The sequence below is a fragment of the Oryctolagus cuniculus genome, chromosome 7, assembly GCF_964237555.1.
Source record: "Oryctolagus cuniculus chromosome 7, mOryCun1.1, whole genome shotgun sequence".
Lineage (NCBI taxonomy): Eukaryota > Metazoa > Chordata > Mammalia > Lagomorpha > Leporidae > Oryctolagus > Oryctolagus cuniculus.
Genome location: NC_091438.1, coordinates 106307695 through 106329175, shown reverse-complemented (window position 1 = coordinate 106329175; position 21481 = coordinate 106307695). Strand labels below are relative to the sequence as shown.

Genomic DNA, 21481 nt, shown 5'->3' with positions numbered 1-21481 from the left:
ACACCTAAATGAAAGATCTCCGCAAGTGAGATCCCAGTGAAAAGAACAGGTCATCAAAGAAGGAGGTACCTTTCTCTGAAGGGAGGAGAGAACTTCCACTTTGACTATGACCTTGTCTAAATAAGATCAAAATCAGCGAACTCAAAAGGCTTCCACAGCCTTGGCGACTCATGACAAGAGCCTAGGGTGATTACTGATGCCATAAACAAGAGTGTCAATTTGTTAAGTCAACAACAGGAGTCACTGTGCACTTACTCCTCATGTAGGATCTCTGTCCTTAATGTGCTGTACATTGTGATTTAATGCTATAACTAGTACTCAAACAGTATTTTTCACTTTGTGTTTCTATGTGGGTGCAAACTGTTGAAATCTTTACTTAATATATGCTAAACTGATCTTCTGTATATAAAGAGAATTGAAAATGAATCTTTATGTGAATGGAAGTGGGGAGGGAGAGGGAAAGGGGAGGGTTGCGGGTGGGAGGGAAGTTATGGGGGGGGAGCCATTGTAATCCATAAGCTGTACTTTGGAAATTTATATTCATTAAATAAAAGTTAAAAAAAACACACTTGCACATGTGGAAAAGGAGACCTAAAAGTATAGCCTTTTTGTAAAGGTGAAAAATTGAAGACAGTGTAAATGCTCATTAGTTGGGGAAGAAAAGTAAAGTTTAGAATATGTCTCTAGAGGAATATTAAAGAATAAAATGAATAAAATATTTAAAAAAGCAACCTGCTAATCTTTAACACTAAGCAAGAAAAACAAAACACCTTAATTAGAGATATGTTTGTATATTTCAGGATTCTTCTAATGCCTTCTATAAGCCATCGTCCCACCCTTACTATAGTTTCTCATTATTGGCACTATTAATATTTGGGCCAGAGTCATTCTTTATTGTTGGGGGTCATCAGGTACACTGTAGGATATTTAGTAGCATCCTGACCTCTATGTACTAGATTTCAGTAGCAGCTCCTTAGCCCTCTAATTATGATAATCAAATTTTCTTCACATTGACAAATGTCCCTGGCAGGGAAAATCAACCCCAGCTGAGAACTACTGTGTCACTAGAAGCTCATCCCAATCATAAAATACTTACCAAGTACTTTTACGCATATTATTACTGCAGGTTAATCTGATATAGCATTTTAATTTCTGAAAATTTTCCCTGCTTGTTTATCTCACATCCCATCTCTCTAAAATCTTTCACTAGCTGGTATCTGCCTACAGAATTAAGCACAATTCCATAATCTCTGTCTAGATTGTCCTTACTGTAGGTGTGGGAGATACTCTAGGCTCTTCCTCTACAAACATCTACATTTTTTTTTTATTTATTTTTTTTATTTTTGACAGGCAGAGTGGACAGTGAGAGAGAGAGACAGAGAGAAAGGTCTTCCTTTGCCGTTGGTTCACCCTCCAATGGCCGCCGCTGCAGCCGGCGCACCGCGCTGATCCGATGGCAGGAGCCAGGATCCAGGTGCTTTTCCTGGTCTCCCATGGGGTGCAGGACCCAAGCACCTGGGCCATCCTCCACTGCACTCCCTGGCCATAGCAGAGAGCTGGCCTGGAAGAGGGGCAACCGGGACAGAATCCGGCGCCCTGACCGGGACTAGAACCCGGTGTGCCGGCGCCGCAAGGTGGAGGATTAGCCTATTGAGCCACGGCGCCAGCCAAACATCTACATTTAATATGCTCAGTTCCACCCGAAGAGACACCAAGCGTCTCAATGATCATGCTCAAGATCTTTCCTATTTGTGTGTCTTTGTTCTACTGTTTTTCTCATTGGTAGCAACTGATATTCCTGCCTTTTTAAACTTGGCCCTTTGAAGTTCATCTCAAACACCACTCACTCACTCAAGCCTTTCCTACTCCTCTAACCTTAAATTAACCTCTTCCCCTACCCCCCAAGTATCCATTGTTTGTATTTTTCATTCTATATTTATAATGCCTACTAAAGATTTTTTGAATATTTATGTCTCTCCAATTATGTTTTAATTTGAAAAATCTTGAAATTTGTATAATTGGCTTTGTCAGCTATGTCGTATCAGCATAAAATAGGAAGCATAGTATTTAAAAACACAGATTTGGGCACATCAAACAGGCTTTCTTTCACTTGTTGTTTATGTGCTAACTAAGCAGCTGTGTAACTGCTCTGAGGCTTGACATCATCTAAAAATGAGAATATTAAGAGTATCCACCTCCCGCCCTCGTTGCAAGAATTCAGCAACAATCTACATAAAGTGCTCAGCACAGGGTCTGACATACAATCACATGGCCTTCTTTGTATTATCACACAAAGTAAGCACACAAAGGTTTGCTTGATTAAACTGAAGGAGGAATTCTAGCTATATAGACAAAGATGGAAAGGGAAATATTGCATTAGGTGAGACCCTGGGTAAACATTGTGGTACAGCAAGTTAAGCAACCACTCAGGAATGCCTGCATCCCATTTCAGAGTGCCAGTACCAAAGTCCCTGATCCTCTGCTACTGATACAGCTTTCTGCTAATGCATCCTGGGAGTAGCGAATGATGGTCAAAGTACTTGAGTTCTTGCCACCCATGTGGGAAGCCTGGATTGAGTTGCATACTCCTGGTCTTGGCCTTGCTCAACACTGGCTTTTGTGGGCATTTGGGGAGTTGAACCAGTAGATGGAAGGTCTCTGTCTCTGTCTCTCTTTCTCTCTTGTGCTGCCTTTCAAGTAGGTGAAAAATTAAATTAACCATTAAAAAAGGCCCCATGTCAAATGCCTAAATTAGAGAAAAGGTCCAGAGGGTTGTGTATTGTTGAACGTGGATTTCCTGGCCTCATATAAGGTCTGTTACAGGGCAGATGCTTAATAATTATTGGTTGCCCTCATTGTAGCTGATGAATAAGGTACCATATTTATGTGGCAACTTTGAGGACAGAGAAGACAGACCAGAGAGCAAAGAAAGGTCATTGTCCACCAGATTCTGTGCTGCTGTTAATATTTCACATCATGATAGAAAATTGGCCTGATTGTCTGACTGCAGCACAAGCCAACATGTCTTCTAATATCTCGACTAGAGAGCTTGCCGGAGGTGGGCTTAAGTAGGTTTACTGAGGTATATGCCATGGAAGGAAGAATGAGTACACTTCTGAAAACACATTTATATAACACTGGGTACAGCTTAATCAGCTCTTAGGAACAAAATGAGTGGCAACAGCATGTTGTAGTAGGCTCAGTCCGTACACTCCCATCAAAAGCTTTTCTTGGGTACTTTAAGAAAAAAGTTATATTAAAAACAAAAAGTAATGGGATTCCCAGACAGAAATCTGTGTTTAAATGGCATTAAAGCTGTGGTTCAAATCAACAAAAGCCAGGAAATCCAAAGTTAACCTTTATCCAGACTGTTATACCATTTTTTCCAACTCTGTGTGTGCCTGTGAGCAGCCCTCCCTTTGAATTTCCTGGCTCTGGCAACCAAAATCCACAAGTCGCTTTGAATTACAGCACTCTGGGTCTGCTATTTAATGGGGCTATACCCTGAGGATATATGCTTACTTACAAAGGCTTTTATGTGTAGTCACTGCAAATCCAGGAGTCATGAACCTGGTATTTTTTCTTTCAAGCTCTCAGGATCCCCATTTATGCCTAATTGTTGAGTCCTTTCTTATATTCAGATAAAAAGACTTGCTAACTTTTAGGCTGCTAACATTGGTAAAGTGTAATATTACAGTTTATAAGTTACAGTTATAATTCAAGTGCATCTTTAAGTGTTGTCTTCTCTTTTTCCCCAGACACGGCGATGACTTGATTGTAACTCCTTTTGCTCAGGTGTGTATCATGATGGCCCTGGCTTGCTCTCACTCTGTCTCTTGGTGTGGTTTCTAAGTGTGGTTTCTGAAACTGGCCACTTGCATCCTCTGTTTGTCCCTAACTATTTGAAACATTTTCTTTATAGGTCCTTGCCAGCTTGCGAAGTGTTAGAAACAACTTCACTCTGCTGACAAATCTTCATGGAACATCCAACAAGTAAGCATTGACCTTGGGCAGGGTTAGGAACCCCTTCCATAATGGCAAAAGAGGTTGAACAGCATTGAAAGAACAGAAACAACCCAACATTGAATAGAGATTTGTCCTCCAGCTAGGATACACAATGAAAACAGAATGGAGCATCTATATTGTTTTAAAACTGGTAAGGCATTAGGAATTATCTAGTCTGGAACTTATTAATCATTATACTCTTAACATTTTGAACACAATAAGAGTTAAACAAATGAAAGAATGAGATTAGGATTTTATTGTTGTTGACTTTTATATTTGCCATGTTGGCCATTATTGAACACAAATTCTATTACAATTCTTCTTGAATAAGTTATTAATGAATTCAGAAATTTAAAATTAAAATTAAGGGTACCAAAAAGTTCAACTCCAAGGTGCATATTTTTTGTCACATATAAACAGGTTTATGCAGTTTGAGGAGTAAGAGAGGGATTGTCTTCTCCTCTGCCCCCAAATGTATGACCTTTTTCATTTCTGTTGGCATTGCTGATCTTCAGTCTCTTCATTTGTAACATAAAGGGTTGGAACTTGACATCGTCTGCAGTAAATGTCTCCTCCAAAACAGTTCTAAGCTATGAAACCTAACCCAAGTGCTACACAGTTCATGCTGCTGCATGTGAAAAGATCATAGTAGGGGTCGTAGGGCCATAGAATACATGATCCCGGGAGGGATGGAGAAGGTCTTTTGACACATTGATTCAACCTCCTCATTTTACAGGAGGAAAAACTCTAGCCCTCAGGAACCCAGAAATTGGCTTACAACCATACCATAAGTTAGAAACCCATGGGGGCCCAAACCTCAATCTCCTGGTTTATCAGCCAATGCCCACTATGGAGTAACCTATCCCTTCACATCTGTGAATTGTTAATCAGTCCTCTATTTTGCTACATTCAAATTTTGATAGAGTGAGCTTGTTAAAAGTGGGAGTGCACCCTGCTTTGAATGCTTACTTCTTTTTTTCACCATCCTATAACTGGGCACTAAGCATTCTTGTGACATACCCTATTGGACTGGTATCTCCTCCTCTAAACTATCATTCAAACTTCAATCCCAGTGAACTTTCTACCATGTTGTTTAACCGTGTCACTCTCAGGCTCACAGCACTGAAGCAGTCCACCCTTATTAGTAAGATAAAGTTTAAATGCTGAAGTCTGACACCCAAGGCAGCTCATGACCCAGTTCCAGTTGATTTGATTAATAGTGCATTATATTATATTTGATTATATTTGATGCAATGCACAGAGAATTCCTGACCCAAAATTCTCTAAAATCCAAAATCCAAAGATGTTGAACACTGATATGATACCACAAGTGGAAAATTCCACACTGACCTCATGTGACAGATCACAGTCAAAATGAAGATGCATGAAAAATACTGTACAAAGCTATTTTCAGACCATTTTGCATAAGGTATATATGAAACACATATGAATGTCATGTTTAGATTTGGGTCTTAATCCCAAAATATCTCATTGTATATGTTCAAATACTCCTGCATGAAAGGAAATCCAAAGTCTAAAGTACTATCAGCCCAAACCCTTCAGATAAAGAACAGTCAACCTGTGTATGAAAACTAGAAGCTTGTCTCAGCTTCTTTTGAAGTGGTTACTCCTATTATTCATTTATTAATTAATTCACCTCACAAGTATTTGTTTAGTATGTGCTATTCATTTATGCATGCATGTATGCATTAAACAAATATTTTCTGAACAGCTACAATATACCAAGAACTAGTAATATAATAGTGACCAAAACGGACAGGTAGACAAGTTCTCTGCAACATTCTAATAGGAAGTACCTGGGTATATGGCGGTGAATATCAGGCCAGGTCTGTAGCTACAAAAGATTATTTTCAACAACCATGTTCTGGTTGTTCTCTACATGTTCTCTTCTCCATCCAAATTATGGACTTACTGTTCTGTCTTTCTAAAATTTCTCTTTCCACCTGCCAACCTCTGCTTAGCCAAATCCTGATTGTCTTTGTGACTCATCTCAATTACCATGTTCACAAGGTGTTTTCCCTGACCCCACCAAGCTTGGCTGAATGGGCTTCATTTGGCCCCGGAGCACTCTGCCAACCTCTCCACAATCTTTTATGGATTCCTGTCCACAGTAGACTGTGTGCCCCTTAGGAGCAAGACATGTGTTTATTTGCAGAATACGTGACATGTAGTTTGAACTCTCTACATATTCATCAGACCTGTGAATTTCTAAATAAAAAAGTATTGAAAGAACTACCAATCATTTAGGAAAGTGTGTTTCTTAGGAGTGATACCTTTTCTATACCCACTTTTTTTTTTCTTTACAGAATATGGCCTCTGGACCCATATTTACAGGTTCAGTTTTACCACTTTTAAACTATATAGTCGAGCAAGTTAATTACCTTCTCAGTAACTCAGTTTGCTAATCTGTAAAATAGGGCTGTTGTTTGGATTAGAGGGATTGATACTTGCAAAGCACTTAAAATAGGATCCAGTAGAGTAAATGTGAGCTATCAGAATTGATAGTTACCTTTTTCTTGATTTCTTGAATAAATCAAGGAGTCAGAGTTAACATTCAAGAGAAGGAATCTAACACTTTAGGGTTTTCAAATTCATCAGTTCAGTTACAATCACCATAAGCGATGTTCCTGACAGGTATTGTTAACTGCATTCTGGGGATAAGCAAACAAAGTTTAGGGAGATTCATTGATTGTGTCCGCCATTACTGTTTCCAGTGAGCAACAGAGCCATAGTGAAACCTGACATCCTGAAAGACCTTTGTAAGAAGAACAAAGGGAATAGATGAAGGCAGGGACATTAAAAATGTCTTCAGGAAGTAAAACGTGAGAGTGAAGTTCCAGACCACAATGATGGAGGTGGGAATGGGAGGATGGGGTGAGTAACGACAGAGCCCAAAGGCCTTGTTAGCATGGACTGTCTCCGAACCACTACTGCATAGCTCCAATGAGAACGCTGGTCAGGGCAGGTGCTTCTCTTGTCAGCATGAATTTGAGTTTTCCTCCTCAGTAGTACTTCTGGGGCATGCAGTCTAATCATACTGCTTAGTAGTCTTGCGTCAGCTCAAATCACATTCTTAAGAATCCGGTGTTTCCGTAATGCGGTGTTGCAGAACACATGGACTTTCAGGAACTTTGTGCCCTCTGACCGTGATTCCTCTAGACAGAAGAGATCCACAGTGCATTCTCACACTGTGACCCCTTTAGTCACCTCTGGTCAAAGCCAACCACACGTATCCAACACTGAGGGATTTGTCTCTAATGATCTTGCTGAAATCCATACCCACATTTGTACAGTGGATCCTATTACTGATGACAAATACTTCCTCGGAGCCAACATTACCCACAAATCAAAATCAGCACACATTCAGCACCAGACGTCACCAGGGGCAGCTAAAGGGGCCTCACTCTAGTTCAGGCTGAGGATTGGAGGATAGGTTTCAGCCACAGATGGAACAGTCTGACAGGGGCAGGTTGGAAAACAGAGGGTATGCTTAATTCCCTCCATTCTGTTCCTAGATAGTCAATGTCCTCAGACAAGTATGGGAAATCTACTGGAAGGAACTGAAGTTAGAGTATCTGCCAGGAGGGGATGCAGCCTACAGAGAGCAGCCCCTGCCCCATTCTGCTAGATATTGACTTATCTTGGCAACTGGGACTGTAAGATTTGTGGATCTCAGACTTTGCTTTCTGGGATATTTGACTTGGGTTCCAGCATACCACTCCTCTGCCTTGACTGTAACATTTAAGAGATAATTATGTCCTTGGAGTGGTTTTCATGAGACATCCAGATAGTACGGTTTATTACATGTAAAGGAACTCCCACATAGAACTATACTTTGCATGAGTTAACATTTCTTTTATCTTTGGCTCTTTACTTGGCATGCAAGCAGTCCATTGTCTGCCTGAGCTTTACCACACAAAGGGTGAAAATCTCAAAATTCCTGTTGAGGTGGTTTCCTTGCACCTCCATGAAGTGTCCCACTGAGGGAAGCTTGATTGGGCCTGTGCTTTTTGGCTGCAAATGAAAACCCCCATTTCCTTTGTCACAGAAGTGAATTTGAAAATATGGCTTTCGTTTAGAATTGTTAATTCATATAAGCATTCCTTAAGCATTCACTGGCCTCCAACCGACTGGTGGAGTAAGTCAGGTTGTGTGAGTGGGAATGCTCACCACGCAGCAGTCTGTAACCAGAGAATGGGCTGGGAGCAAAGGCACAGCCTCCTTTATCATTCGACCTGCTCTCACCAACATCAGGAACAGCACCTGTGGCTATGAGGAAATCATGTAACATCTTTGTTTTAACATTCTGCCCGAGCATAATTTAGTCAACGTGCATGTACTCTTTGGGAAAGAATTAATAACCACTTAATTTTCTTTCAGTATATATCTGAAGTGTCTTTCATTGCTTTATGTACTTTGGCATGGGATTTAAATTAGCTGAGAATCGTAAAATCTTGAGCATTCAGAGCTGGAAAGAGCCTGGCCAAATTTCCTCAAAGTAAGTAGGGAAATATAAGTCAAACCCCCCACACAGGACCTGGCACATTGTAAATCAGCAGTAAATCGTAGTTGCTGCCTTCTCTCCCCAAGAGAGGAAGAAACTAAGAAGTTCAATGAGCTGCCTAAGGCTGAACAGTTGGGAGGTGTCAGAGCCAAGGAGTAAGATTCCTGTCTTCTTACTCATAGTCCAGTTCTTTCTCCACTGTGCTAATCAAAGATGGAAAGTAGCAACTTCTATGGCCACATCATCCTCACAATTCCTGTCGCTATCTGCAGCACGCAGGCAGATCACTCCTTATTCCTTTTCTATAAGTTAGGGACTATAGGAAAGGGGGCAACCAATACTGCTTTCCTTTGACACTCTTTACAATTTTATATTTGACACCCTCATGCCCTAAAAACAATGTGGTTTCCAAAGGCCACTCATGCATTTGAAATGTGTTGAGTCTCTTTTTTGCAGCAGGCATCCGTAATAAGTGATAAACCTAATACTCATGGTCCTGCCTTTCCAGAGCTCACATACAGAGGTACTTTTCTCAATTAGCAACTCTAAACAAAGTCATATTTTGAAAATTAACATCTGGACTACAGAGTTTTTCTAATACATGTCATTTCCAAGAAGTAATTGAGATAATTGAATGATGTGAATAGCCATGGTACAAAGAAAGTGGAAACTTTCAATATTTGTGGTCTCTGAATTCAGTATCTCCTTTCATACAAAACTTGCTTTGGGAAAAGCTACAAAATAAAATTATTGAAAATATGTGGTTAAACCATTGCATATATATATTCAATACCTACATCAAACCAAATATTATGCTAGTTCCAAGGCTACCAGCATGACTCAGTTTTAGGTTACATTTCCACAGGTGAGTTGAGGAGACAGGAAAATGGGAATTGTAATATGGTGTGAGGAGTGCATGATGGGAGAAGCATAGGAAATTGCATAGCACAGGTGCAGGCCACAAACAGGGCAGAAGGCTCCGCTGAGGAGGTGATGACTATGTGCAGTCCTGGGACATGTGAAAGCATCAGTCACTTTAAAAGAAGGAGAAAAGTTTTCAACTGAGCAAAATGTATGCAAAGGCACAGCAACAAGAGAGCATCCTGTGTTCAGGGAACAGTGAGCAGTGTGTAGAACCAAGACTGTATGTGGAAAGGGAATCAAATCAAACATTCATATCAGGGCCAGTGTTGTAGCATAACAGATAAAGCCAACTCCTGAGATGCTAGTATCCCCTATGGGCGCTGGTTCAAGTCTTAGCTGCTCCACTTCTGATCTAGCTCCCAGCTAGCACTGTTGAATGGAATTGAGTTGGGAACCCACGTCAGTCTCTCATAAGTTACTTCTATAAGATTTAGTTTATTTATCTGAATAATGGGAAAGCTGCAGAAGATGGCCCAGGTGTTTGGGCCCCTGTTCCCATGTGGGAGACACTGAAGAAACTCCTGGCTCCTGCCTTAGGTTTGGCACAGCCAGCCCCAGCCCCAGCTCCAGCTGTTGCTGCCATTTGGGGAGTGAACCAGCAGTTGGAAGATTTTTCTCTCCCTCTAACTATTTCAAATAATAAAATAAATCTTAACAAAAAAACCATCATGTCAAGCATTTGGTTCCTCCCATCCCTTAACCTCATGCACATATTTGGAGTTCCTCCTGTTTACCAGGCAAGTTGAGTGGGGGATCAGAACTGGATCCTGCTATGAAAGAGTCAGAGTAGTGATGGCAAAACATGTGCCCATAAGCTTTGTAACATGGAAAAATGTCCAGAGGGTACAAATAAAATACCATGAGAGATTTGAGGAGGGGTACTTTTAAGCTAAACGTATGGCATCCTTTGGACAAACTAGCAATGCACCATGGAAGGGTAGGTGATATTACTGAGTAATGGCAGGAAAAGGGCAGCATGTGTCCAAGGAAACAAGAAGTGATCAAGTTGGGCCTTGGCAGAGTGAGTCAGTTCTTGCCCTCATGCACACATTTATTCATTTGTTTATAATCCCATTCAATAAATACTTAAAAGTGCTTGGCTTATGAGAACCTATCTTGGGTGCCGGAGACGCAGTAGTGACCAAATTGCTTCCTGCCCACATAAAACTTACATTCAATCGAAGGAGTAATATATTGAACACTAGTTAGACTTATTTTAATTGCAATTGTAAAGTGCCTACAGGAGAAGAGCAAGATTCATGAGAACACACAATCAATCAGTGGTTTGAAAAGAAATGTCAGGAAGAATTCTGACAGAGAAAAGGGAGTAAGTGCCTGGAGGCCAGAGAGTAAAGGACTTTGAATGCCAGGCTAAGGAGTTTCAAATTTAATCTCTTAGATTTCCTGAAAAACAACCCTTGGTATTAGTGCAGAGGTTATCAATCTATGGTATAATGGGGAAAATCATTCATTTAAGATTCAGACAGACTTACCTGCGAATCTTGGCCATGCTGGTTATAAACCATGTTTGCTTCAGTATCTCTCTAAACTCTGAGCTGCACTTTCCTTTTCCTGAAAATAAGATGCTGCTACTCCCAGGGAAAGTCAGGAGTGCTCGGCACAATGACTAGCACAGGACAGCAATCACTAGATTATCATTTCCTTTCCCTTGTCACACATAAAAAGTTCATGCCACAAAGAGCTTAAAAGAACCCTGCCTAGGATCAACCTGTTAGTAAATTAATGATGGATATGAAATCTGTCCTTTGAGTCTACAGCCATAAGTTCTTGTTACCTGGATGTTCTTGTTACCTGGAAGCTAGACTAATATGAAGAGATCAGGTATTGATCTGGAGTACTTGAAACCTTGGAACATAATTATGTGGCCAAACCATATGAAGATTTCTTAGCAACATCATTTCAGGCCTTTCTCTGTCACTTAAAATGTGATTTATTTCTCAAACTTGCCTGTGCATGGGAATTCACAGAGGAGTAAAAAAAGCATAGATCCCCAAGTTTCTTTCCAAACACTGAAAGTAAATAGCTCCCCAAGTGAACCTGATGCTTGCTTGTGTTTGAGAACCACTGGCCCAAGGTCTCACTCTCCTGCTCATTTCTAATATCCTGTGGCTCCTTGTGGGGCAGAGCATCCTTCATACCAGTGGTTCTGAGGATGCAGACCCCAGTCCTGCAGCATCAGCACCACCTGAGAACTTACTATAAACACAGATGCTCAAGCTTACTCCAGGTCAACTGAATCAGACACTGGGGGGATGGCATTAAGGCCTAGCAATCCATTGCCATTTAGTCTTTCCGGTGATTCTGATGCAATTTGAGGTGCTCTAGAATGCTCACTGGGGGATTCTCCCGCCATGCACTGGGAGTCTGAGAGAATGTAGCGCACAAGGTCCTGCAAAGCATGGGAAGGATGGTGAGAGCAGCAAAACTGAGGGTGCGGGGAGGTGTGAAGAAAGAGAAATAAGGCAAGGAGGAGGAGCCCCCGTATTAGTAGAGTGTGGGCTTGTTTACTTGATGCACTTGATTCTTCACATCCACAGGCTTGTTATGATGCATATAAAACCCGGTTCCTCTAGGAAAAGACTGTTTCCTAAGTTAAGCAAGATGAATCACTCTTCCCTGTGGCTGTGTGACCTCTGGCAAGTGACTACACATCTCTGGTTCTCAATTTCTTGAGGTGTAAAAAAAAAAGCAAATCCTGAACCCTGGGTCCCTCTGGCTTTATCTTTTCTATGGCAGTGCCCAGAGAGAATAGGACTCACCCTGACTTGCGGAGAGGGTGCCTGAATCAGGGTCTCTTCTTCCAAGGGTCGCCTGGAACAGCAAAACCTGAAACAGAGGGGCTGGCTAGGGACCTGGAGTAAACAATTTCCTTCCTGGAGAGTTGGCACATCCTGAGTCTGTGAGGGAGATTCCAGGCCATCTGGATGTGAGAGAATTGCAGTCATCTGCCCGTGTTACAGCAGCCTGCCTTCCGGACATAGCGTGATGTCACCTGGTAGCTCACTGTGGCCTGGAAAACTCCTCAGTGATCTCGGGGGGCTGGGGTTGGGACACACAGACTCAGTCCTTCTCTTGTCTGTCTCCACAGGAGGTCCCCAGCGGCTAGTCAGACTCCTGTCTCCAGAGCCAGCCTGCAAGGTAGGCCTTGCCACGAGGTCCATCTCGATGTTTCAGAATCACAAATATGCCTCTTGTTGTAAACTCTTTCGGAATAATAACCTATGTTTGCAGACGATGGCCCTTGAAAGTATGTCTCTTGGTGACTTTTGTCAAAGGCATACTGGAGCTTTGCTTCATTCCATGTGAAACCAAGTGAAAGCAGAGTTAGATTAATTTGCCTGTGGCTTGCCCAGGCTTTCAGAACGTAACAAATGTGTGGTAAGGCTGCTTCCCAGAAGAGGAGCAGAAGGGAGCTGTGTTGATAGTGCAACTTGACCTCAGCTTGCTGGCCCCAGTGAACTCCAGGAGCGCTAACCTCAAAGACCCCGAGGTGGCCCACATTGGCCTGATGGCCCCCAAGGGTTTGTTAGCGGTTTTCCTTTTACCGTCAACCAAAGATCCCACTTGAATCTACATCCTTTCCAGGTGTGAAACCCAAGATTCTTTCCAGGTTTCCAATCATTTCTCTTGGAGGTCATCCAACTCTGTTTCTCAGAGGTGTTTTTTTAAAAAGACCCTAACCTCCCATCTTTCAGGACCATGCATCCACTTGCCATGAAACGTTGAGAGCTGAGGACAGGAAAGGCCACCCTGAAGAATGCCATGGAGAAGTGTTGAACACAAATTCTTCTTGATATAGAATGCACATGACATTTTAAAGTCCAAATGGAGTTCTCTCCCTTGAACCTGTCCCCCTGTTGCAGCAGTAGATTTCAGAAGCAAATTGACAGAAGAAGCAATTAACACAAACGTGTACCAAAATCACCTAACGTCTAGTGTTGCCTGGTACACTTCTCTGTGTCCAGCAGTGCTGTTCCCTTCACTTTAGACTTGTGATCTGCCTCACTGGGCTGTTGAATTCTTCTGCCAGAATCGTGGCCATACATACTACCGGGAAAAAAATGAGAGAAACCCCACTTCTAAAACAAGAGAACAAAGACAGTGGATTCCATTGCCTCTTGGCTTCTGAAGTATTTATGGTATACACTTTTTAGAATATTTTTATATGGCAAAGATTGAGGACAAGAATAAAAGTGAAAGAAACCCATTAAGTAAAGGCGAGTTTACTCGAGAGCCCTATCATACAAAGTAGAAAGAAGTAGTACTCTCTCCATGGACCTCAGAAACCTGCTGTGCTGGATGCGCTATTTCCTTTTGAAGTTTTCTAAAAGGAAACAAAATAGAGTGCTTTAAGGGATAACTGGTGTTATATACTTGGAGATCAAAGGAGCTGGTTTTGAAACTCCTATCATTTCATAAAATTGGCCTGCCAGTGAGGCACTGATGCTGACAGTCCCACTAGCCAAATTTGCTAAGATGCTTGCGACTTCAATTTGAATATAAAGATGATGTTTTCTTTTTCTTGTAATAAACACTGACAAACGTTAGAAGATGTGATATTTATGGTTCTATAAATTAGCTCATTAGCCAAAGATGCTGTTGGGAAGATTGTTTTGTGATTATTGGCAAAGTAACTACAGCTTGGCAACTCAAGGCTCTTTTGCTAAATTCTTTTAAAACAATGGAGTAAGAAATGACAATACCATCTAGGCAATTTGTTTTCATCCGTCTTTGCAGAAAACAACAAAAATTCTGACTTTTGATTGGAAAGAGAATGCAGTGATACCAACTATTACGTAATTACAGGTTTCAAAATCTTTTTAACGTTTAACCACAGTCAGAAAAGGAAGGAGGAGACACACATCCCGTGTTTTGTTCTTATTATCAGCTTAAATAAGCCAGGCAGATTTTTCCTGTTATTTTAATATTTATCAGCATATGACAAAGAGGTGTGCTTAAATAGAAACTTTAAAGGGGAATGAAAAATAAATGGCTGTGAGCAAACGGAAATGAGAACCAGAGGGCAACATTAAAATATGTTTCATGATAATAAGATCAGGTTTTCATTTATCAGTACTGAAGCTGAACTCACATTTTTCAGTTGAAATCTAAGATAAAAAGGCACAAAAAACCACATAATTTAAACAGATTTGGCAACCTAGTTTGTTAAGAAAGACTAACTGACTTAGATAATTGTATTCTCACTTAGAAGTTAGAAAAAGAAAGAAAAATCTAAATCTCTTTAAAAGGCTTCTTTGTTTTGAAATATCTAAGTGAAGAAAATGTAGTTGCCTTTAACAGCTAATTGTCAGAAGCTATGGTTAAAATGGTATGCTTACAAATCGATCATTAACTGAAGTATTCGATGAAACCTCCCAGTCTGAAAGCCTTTCTTCTCACTGTTGAGCCAAGGTTATTCTCAGTTCTTATAGAGCAATACAAATTTTCCTCCACTGCAAAGACATCTTAATTTTCTAAGTTGGAGTCATTGCTCATTTTCTCTGCTGTGGCAACAATTTAATTCTAAGATGTATGATCATCTGTAGCTTGCATGTCTCCTCCATTGGAGCCTGGGCTCCTCAAGTCAGTCATTGTAGCTTATTCATCTTCTTATCATTTGTGGTGCATTAGCATAATTATTTTCATCTAGCAAGAAGATGGTTTATGTTGAATTGGCCAGGAGAACTACATAAAATCTGAGGACTTTGAAGGAAAATGCTCATAAAATAAAGTTATAAATGGGGCGGGCGCCGTGGCTCACTTGGTTAATCCTCCGCCTGTGGCGCCGGCATCCCATATGGCCACTGGGTTCTAGTCTCGGTTGCTCCTCTTCCAGTTCAGCTCTCTGCTGTGACCCGGGAAGGCAGTGGAGGATGGCCCAAGTGCTTGGGCCCTGCACCCGCATGGGAGACCAGGAAGAAGCACCTAGCTCCTGGCTTCTGATCGGCGCAGCGCCAACTGTAGCGGCCATTTGGGGAGTGAACCAACGGAAGGAAGACCTTTCTCTCTGTCTCCCTCTCTCAGTGTCTAACTCTGTCAAATACAAAAAAAATAAAGTTATAATAATGAACCAATATTTTTCTTTTTCTATGAATATGTGAAATGCTCACTTGTTTGGGTTTTTTACTATTAAAATTAGTTACTGCATTGAAATTCAAAGAGGTTTGAAATGCTTGCTGTAGTTGCTTATCTATGTTAGTATGTTCATATAGTTTTGAATACAAAGAGTTAAATCAAAGAACTTGTCATTTTTGCCCTTCGGAAAGGAAAGTCAGAGTAAGCTAATGGAAAATTTGTTTTCAATTTTTAGAAAATTATTTATTTTGTTTATTGAAAGACAGAGAGAAACAGAGATGGACAGATAGCTCCCAGCCAATGATTCATTTACCAAATACCCACAATGGCCAGGAATTCAATCCAGGTCTCCCACCCCAGGTGGCAGGGACCCAACTACTTGACTTACCATCTGCTGTCTCCTAAGAGCTGCATTAACAGAAAACCAGAACAGGGAGGGGAGCTGAGACTGGAACCCACGCTCTCTGATATGGGACTCAGGCATCCCAAACAACCACTTAACCACTAGGCCACATGCCAACCCCAATAATGGTGAATTTTAAGCCCAGGAATAGGGACAGAATGGAAACCATCTGTTCTCAGGTTGAGGACAAAGATAGAGCAGATCCTCCCTGTGGTGCTGGATGTGTTGATGCTATGTAGTTTAAGGGGCATCTCAATTTATATCACGTTTTGCCTTTCACAAGCAGGAATCCCAGGATTTCTTGATCTGGTATGTAGTGCTAAAAGGGGAAAGAAAAAAAAAATAGAAGAAAGGAAACTCTGAAACAAGGGCTTGAAATATGTCACTCATGCATTTTCAAAATGGCACACTGAAGTAATTCTCAGGATTTCCAGCCCCAAAACTACTTTCAACAACAAAATAAGATAATTGATAAAAATTGATACGCATACTTGTTTCACTTTTCCCACCTCATCCTTGCTTTTGTATGCATTGCAATAGTGATGACAAGTATGTGGTTAAAGTAAGGATTGACTGAAGAGATAGGTGATCAAATGTTCACTGCATTTGCTTTACAAAAGATTTAGAGAAGTATTCCTTGTGATGGCCACAATTTGCAGCAATATATATCATACCTACAATATTTTAGCAGCCAAACCAATGTGTAAGATGGGTCCCCTGTACTAATTTTCTTGTTTTGAAATTTACCAGTCAATGTATCCAGCAGAACCATCACCACCTGTAACAGATCAGCTCTCCTGGGGAATAGTCTCTGAGTCTATAGGTCATTCGAAATGATCTGCAAACCACATAACCAAGATGTCTACACACTTGCCTGGAAGATCTCAGGCCAGATTGCTGCAGACATGAAGTCTGTCATATCCATTGCCTTGGTTGATGGTGGTTTTCAACACCAGTCGGTTCGAGTGTGTTTTAAGGGAGAAAACTCTGCTCAGTTGTCCTGAGCAGCAACCTCTTAAAGTTTTCCAGTATAATGGCAATTCGATTCTTCTAATTCGTGTGCAGGCCATTCTGGGGAGGAGATGGCTCTCCACCAGCTGAAGAAGTGGCTCTCTCCTAGGAAGGTGGTCTCCCCGTCTGGGTACCTCCCATTTCTGGATTGGGACAATCCCGCTCTATGTTCCTGGGTGGGCACTGGGTGTAGGGTCTGAGGGAGGAAGGACAGGGCCTCAGTGAGTTATCTTCCATTCCAAGGAGTTTGGAAAGAAGGCAGGCCACCTCACTGCAGGTCTCATTCCTTGGCAGGCCTTCCAGGGCCTGGAATGAGCGCGGGATGGTGTGGCCGCAGGTAGAGGGCTCTGTGAGCACCGCAGCGGGGCTGAGAGCTGAGCTGTGTCAGATGACTGGAAATGAAGCCCGGCCTAAGCAGAACCTCTGCTTGGTTTCTACATTAAGCAAGAACTGTCGGGCAGGATTACAACACATATGAGCAAATAGGAATAAAATCAATCCGGTTACCAAAGCCTGTGACCGTTCAGGATAAAAGAGGAATTGGAGAAAATTACAAAAAAAAAGTCAAATAAACGTAGGAAAAGGAAAAAGCAAAGAAGAAAGAAAGAAAGGAAAGGAAAAAATAGAAGTATGGCATTTTATCAGATTCGGTTTTCTTCAGTGTTCTGAATGCTGTGCAGCCCAAATTCTTGGATAATCAGCTTAATTACTTACCTTGAATGTGTAGACAGTGTACATACAAAATGACAGGGCAAAGCCTCAGTAATTCTGAGAATAATTCCCCAAGTGGTTGCTATGTAAGTGTTGCTTTTGTCTCAAATAGTTCTCTTGTGAAAGTTTACCCCATAGTGTCAATGCTGAGCTGTTCGTATGGATTTGCAATTATTCCAGATGTGTCTAACATTAAATTCGGGTATCCCCCCCTACAAACACTCACAAGTCAGCAAAGTGAGAAGTGTTAATATATCACCCTAGAGCAAACATTGCCAAAAATATCACCCTGCTCATTAATGGCTATTTCAGTAATTCCAAATTAAGTCCTCAATTTAGCATGAATCTTTGTTCCTATTAAATGGACCCCAGGGAGACCTGCAGCATTGATCTCATCTCCCACTAGCTACTTCAGGAGTGGAGTTCAGTCCGCGTTGACTCCACTTCGTGTTTTCGTACTGCCGAGAAACACCATCCACCCAGCCCCCCCTGAAAGTTGGAATCATGCATGTTAGTAAGTATTTCAGTTATGCTATTGACGTCAATGGAGTCATTAAATAGATTGCTGGCCCTCCCAGAGGCAAATCACTGCCAGGGACCTAGATACAGACACGTTTCTTACAAAGACAACCATCGGGTTTTGCTAGAGCAGTAAGCCAGAAAAAGGGAAAAGTTTATACTGTAGCAGACCAATCTCCAAACACAGTTTCTTTCTTTCTTTTGCATTTTAGTTCCGGCCTTTCTTTCTCTTTGGTTACAGTAGGTTCAGGAAGATAGCAGATATTGTTGCCTGAATGTTTTGTGTGCAAAAGCATCTCCTGTAATTGAGCGTGAAGGGAGGGACCCCACTTTCCAGACTGCGTCTCACCTTCTCGTCTGCACAGCCTGGCTTGATGTTTATTCGGCTGCGTTCAGTTCGTTATCTAGGCATTCACTATTGTCTGCCAGCAAGGTTGGGTTTGATATATAGCCCCCTGAATAAAGTTTCCTCCAAACACACACGATTTTGTCCTCTCTGCCACTGCTGCGTGGCTTGTGGCTGCAGCCCCTCAGCTATGAATTGGTTTTTATGCCACTGGCACCGTGCTGCCTGCTGCACTGGGGCTCTCTAGCGCAGGGTGGAGGGGGAGGCTGGGAGAAAGCTTGGCGTCTCCGGGCGGCCTCCTCTGCAGTGCTCCCGCAGGAGGCAGGAGGCTGTCCACGTGCCAGTGGCCTCCCAAACCCCAGCTGCTGCCTGCATCAAGTCTAGTCCTGCCGCGCCCAGGCGCCCAGGCGAGACGGAGAGGGCCCTTCAGGCAACATCTGCCTCTTTTTCTGGGTTTTCTTGACAGCTCTGTTCACCTGAACAGCCCCAGGAGGTCAAAGCCATAGCTCCACCCGCCACGTGGACCCCTCCTCCTCCCAGGCTCAAAGCTAGGGAGGCATCCTCAGCAGATTTTTAGATTGCTTCAGGTCTAGTTGTCAGATCTGTCTTAGGACCCCATCTCCCTCCTGGATCCCTGGCTCTTTGCGGCCACGGCATTCCTACCCTCACTCATCAGCAAGTGTGCAGAGTGAGTGTCGGATGTCTGACTGCCTTGGGTTACCCCTTATGGTTTCTCCAGGGACCCAGTCCACCTCTCCCCACTACCCCCGCCGCTTCCCCCACTGTTCCTTTTCCTGCTTTCCTGGCTTTGAACAGCAGACTCCTATCCACCCTTTTGCCTCTCTCCTCACCTACCATAGCCACTTCCTTCAGTCTTTTTTCTAATTCTCCCCCCTGCTTTCCTCTTCTGCTTTTTACCCTGGTTGATTGTCCTTAATTTTCCCCCACTCCAATCCAGCCTACATCCTATTAGTGGAATTATTCTTCTAAAACTCACTTACGGTTGTTATCTTATTACTTTGCTCTCCTTGACCTTGAAGATGAGATTTTACCAGATATATAAAGGCCCTCAGAATTTTGCCTCTAACATATCCATTGTCATCCCCCACTGTCCGCCTACACCATGCACAGCTGGCGGCTGATGTGCATTGAATGAGCTGTTGCTGAAGGATTCCAGACTCTTCTGCAGTGCTTCTTGTGTACCTACTGCCCCCTCTATCTGGGATGCCCTTTCCCAAAGATATTGTGCGCATACGCAGCCCTGAGATTTGCAGATTTGCATACATTGTCACTATGCAAAAATTCTTTATCGTATCTGATTCTTGGCTTCTGGAGTCAGGGATAAAATAAATAAATAGTCTCAATCCAAGATCTAGGATCTAATATGTGCTTAAGAAACACTACTTCCTTAGTTGTTCCCATCTGCTTCCTTCCAGACTCAGTATAAATGCTGTTTTCTTGATGTCTTCCCCCTTCCCCAGAGTACACTCATGGTTACTCTTAATAATGTTTTCAAAATCCCTCTTGTTACATTGTGTTGTAATTGTTTAATTAATTTTCTGCTCCTCAAAGCATAGAACATCACAAGTTCAAATACTAATCCTGTTTTTTAATATCTCCAATTTATAGCATAAAACCTAGAACACAGTAGATTCTCAGTAAATGCTTACGAAATGGACAAACACAGTAAGTGAATGAATGCCTGTGCCTGAATCAGAAAAGACTGGAAAGGAACTGAGGCTTTGTTCAGTTTTGACTAATGGTTTACATGCAGACTCTAGGGCATGTGCACAGCACAGACATCCCTAGCTAATTTTTTTCCTTTTTTAAAAATTTTATTTAAGATATACAAACTTCATGCATTTCATATGTACAAATTTAGGAACATAGTGATTCTTCCCATCCACCCTCTTCCTGCCGGCACTCCCACCCTTCTACCTCCTTTCTGTCTTATTCCCACCCTTAATTTAAAAAAAATCTATTTTCAATTTCCTTTATGCACATAAGATTAATCCTAAACTAAGTAAAGAGTTCAACAAATAGTATGAGAAAAAAAAAAAAAAAAAGCACTGCTCCTCAACAGTAGAGACAAGGGCTGTTAACGATTATCAAATCTCAAATGTCAATTTCACTCCTATACATTACATTTTAGGTACTCTATTAGTTACCCTAGGTCAGGAAAAACATATGGTATTTGTCTTTTGGGGACTGGCTAATTTCCCTAAGTATAATGGTTTCCAGTTCCTAGCTAATCTTGACTACATGTGCCTTTCAAGGCACTAGAAATGATCCACCACTTCAAGAAGAAGTAGCAATGTTAAAACAAATGAAGGGAGGGCAAAATATAACTCACTGATCACTATGTTATTCTCTTAGTGCCTAACACTGTGGCAAACACAAAGTGAGTACTCAAAGAGCATATTGAATGTTAGGAACCCAAGTTGGTCTCTCATAAGTTACTTCCATGAGACCCAGTTCATATGTCTGGCTAGTGGATATTTTAATATTCTAATTCCTGAGATTACCATGAGGGTTAAATGAGAAAAGATATGAATAGCAGTTCAGAGTGAAGACTCTACCTCTTTCAAATTCCAGTGTGACCCATGGACCTTAGGACAATATAGTTAATCTCTCTCTGTCTCTGTTGCCTCATCTCCAAAATTGGGACGGAAATTGTACGTATCTCAGAGTTGGTTGCAAGGATTAGGTATGCTAACAGATGCAGAGCATTTAAAAGGGCCAGTACTGGTATTGGCATTATTAGTTATATACTGCACCTCCTCTACCACCCAGCACAAAGCAGATAGCCAGTATATGGTACTTAGGAGCCCAGGCTTTTTAGTTTCAGTAAGGAACCAAAACAGAAAGCCCTGTTGAGAGCTTTCCAACAGATATGGAAATACTTCCCTTCCATAGTAATGCAATCTAAACGCAGGAGGGG

At 41.8% G+C, this 21481-nt stretch overlaps 1 protein-coding gene across 5 annotated transcripts in view; it reads left to right on the top strand.

The window, feature by feature from the left end:
• PDE4B (phosphodiesterase 4B) overlaps positions 1–21481 on the top strand; it is a 678720-nt gene that overhangs the window by 537062 nt on the left and 120177 nt on the right. For 4 of the 5 annotated variants that reach the window (XM_017346216.3, XM_051857656.2, XM_008265102.4 and 1 more), the window contains 3 exons: positions 3759–3795; positions 3923–3993; positions 12564–12613. In XM_017346216.3, the coding sequence (XP_017201705.1) occupies positions 3759–3795; positions 3923–3993; positions 12564–12613 (158 nt within the window). The remainder of the gene's footprint in view (positions 1–3758; positions 3796–3922; positions 3994–12563; positions 12614–21481) is intronic. The other variant, XM_070078331.1, reaches the window with a different exon arrangement.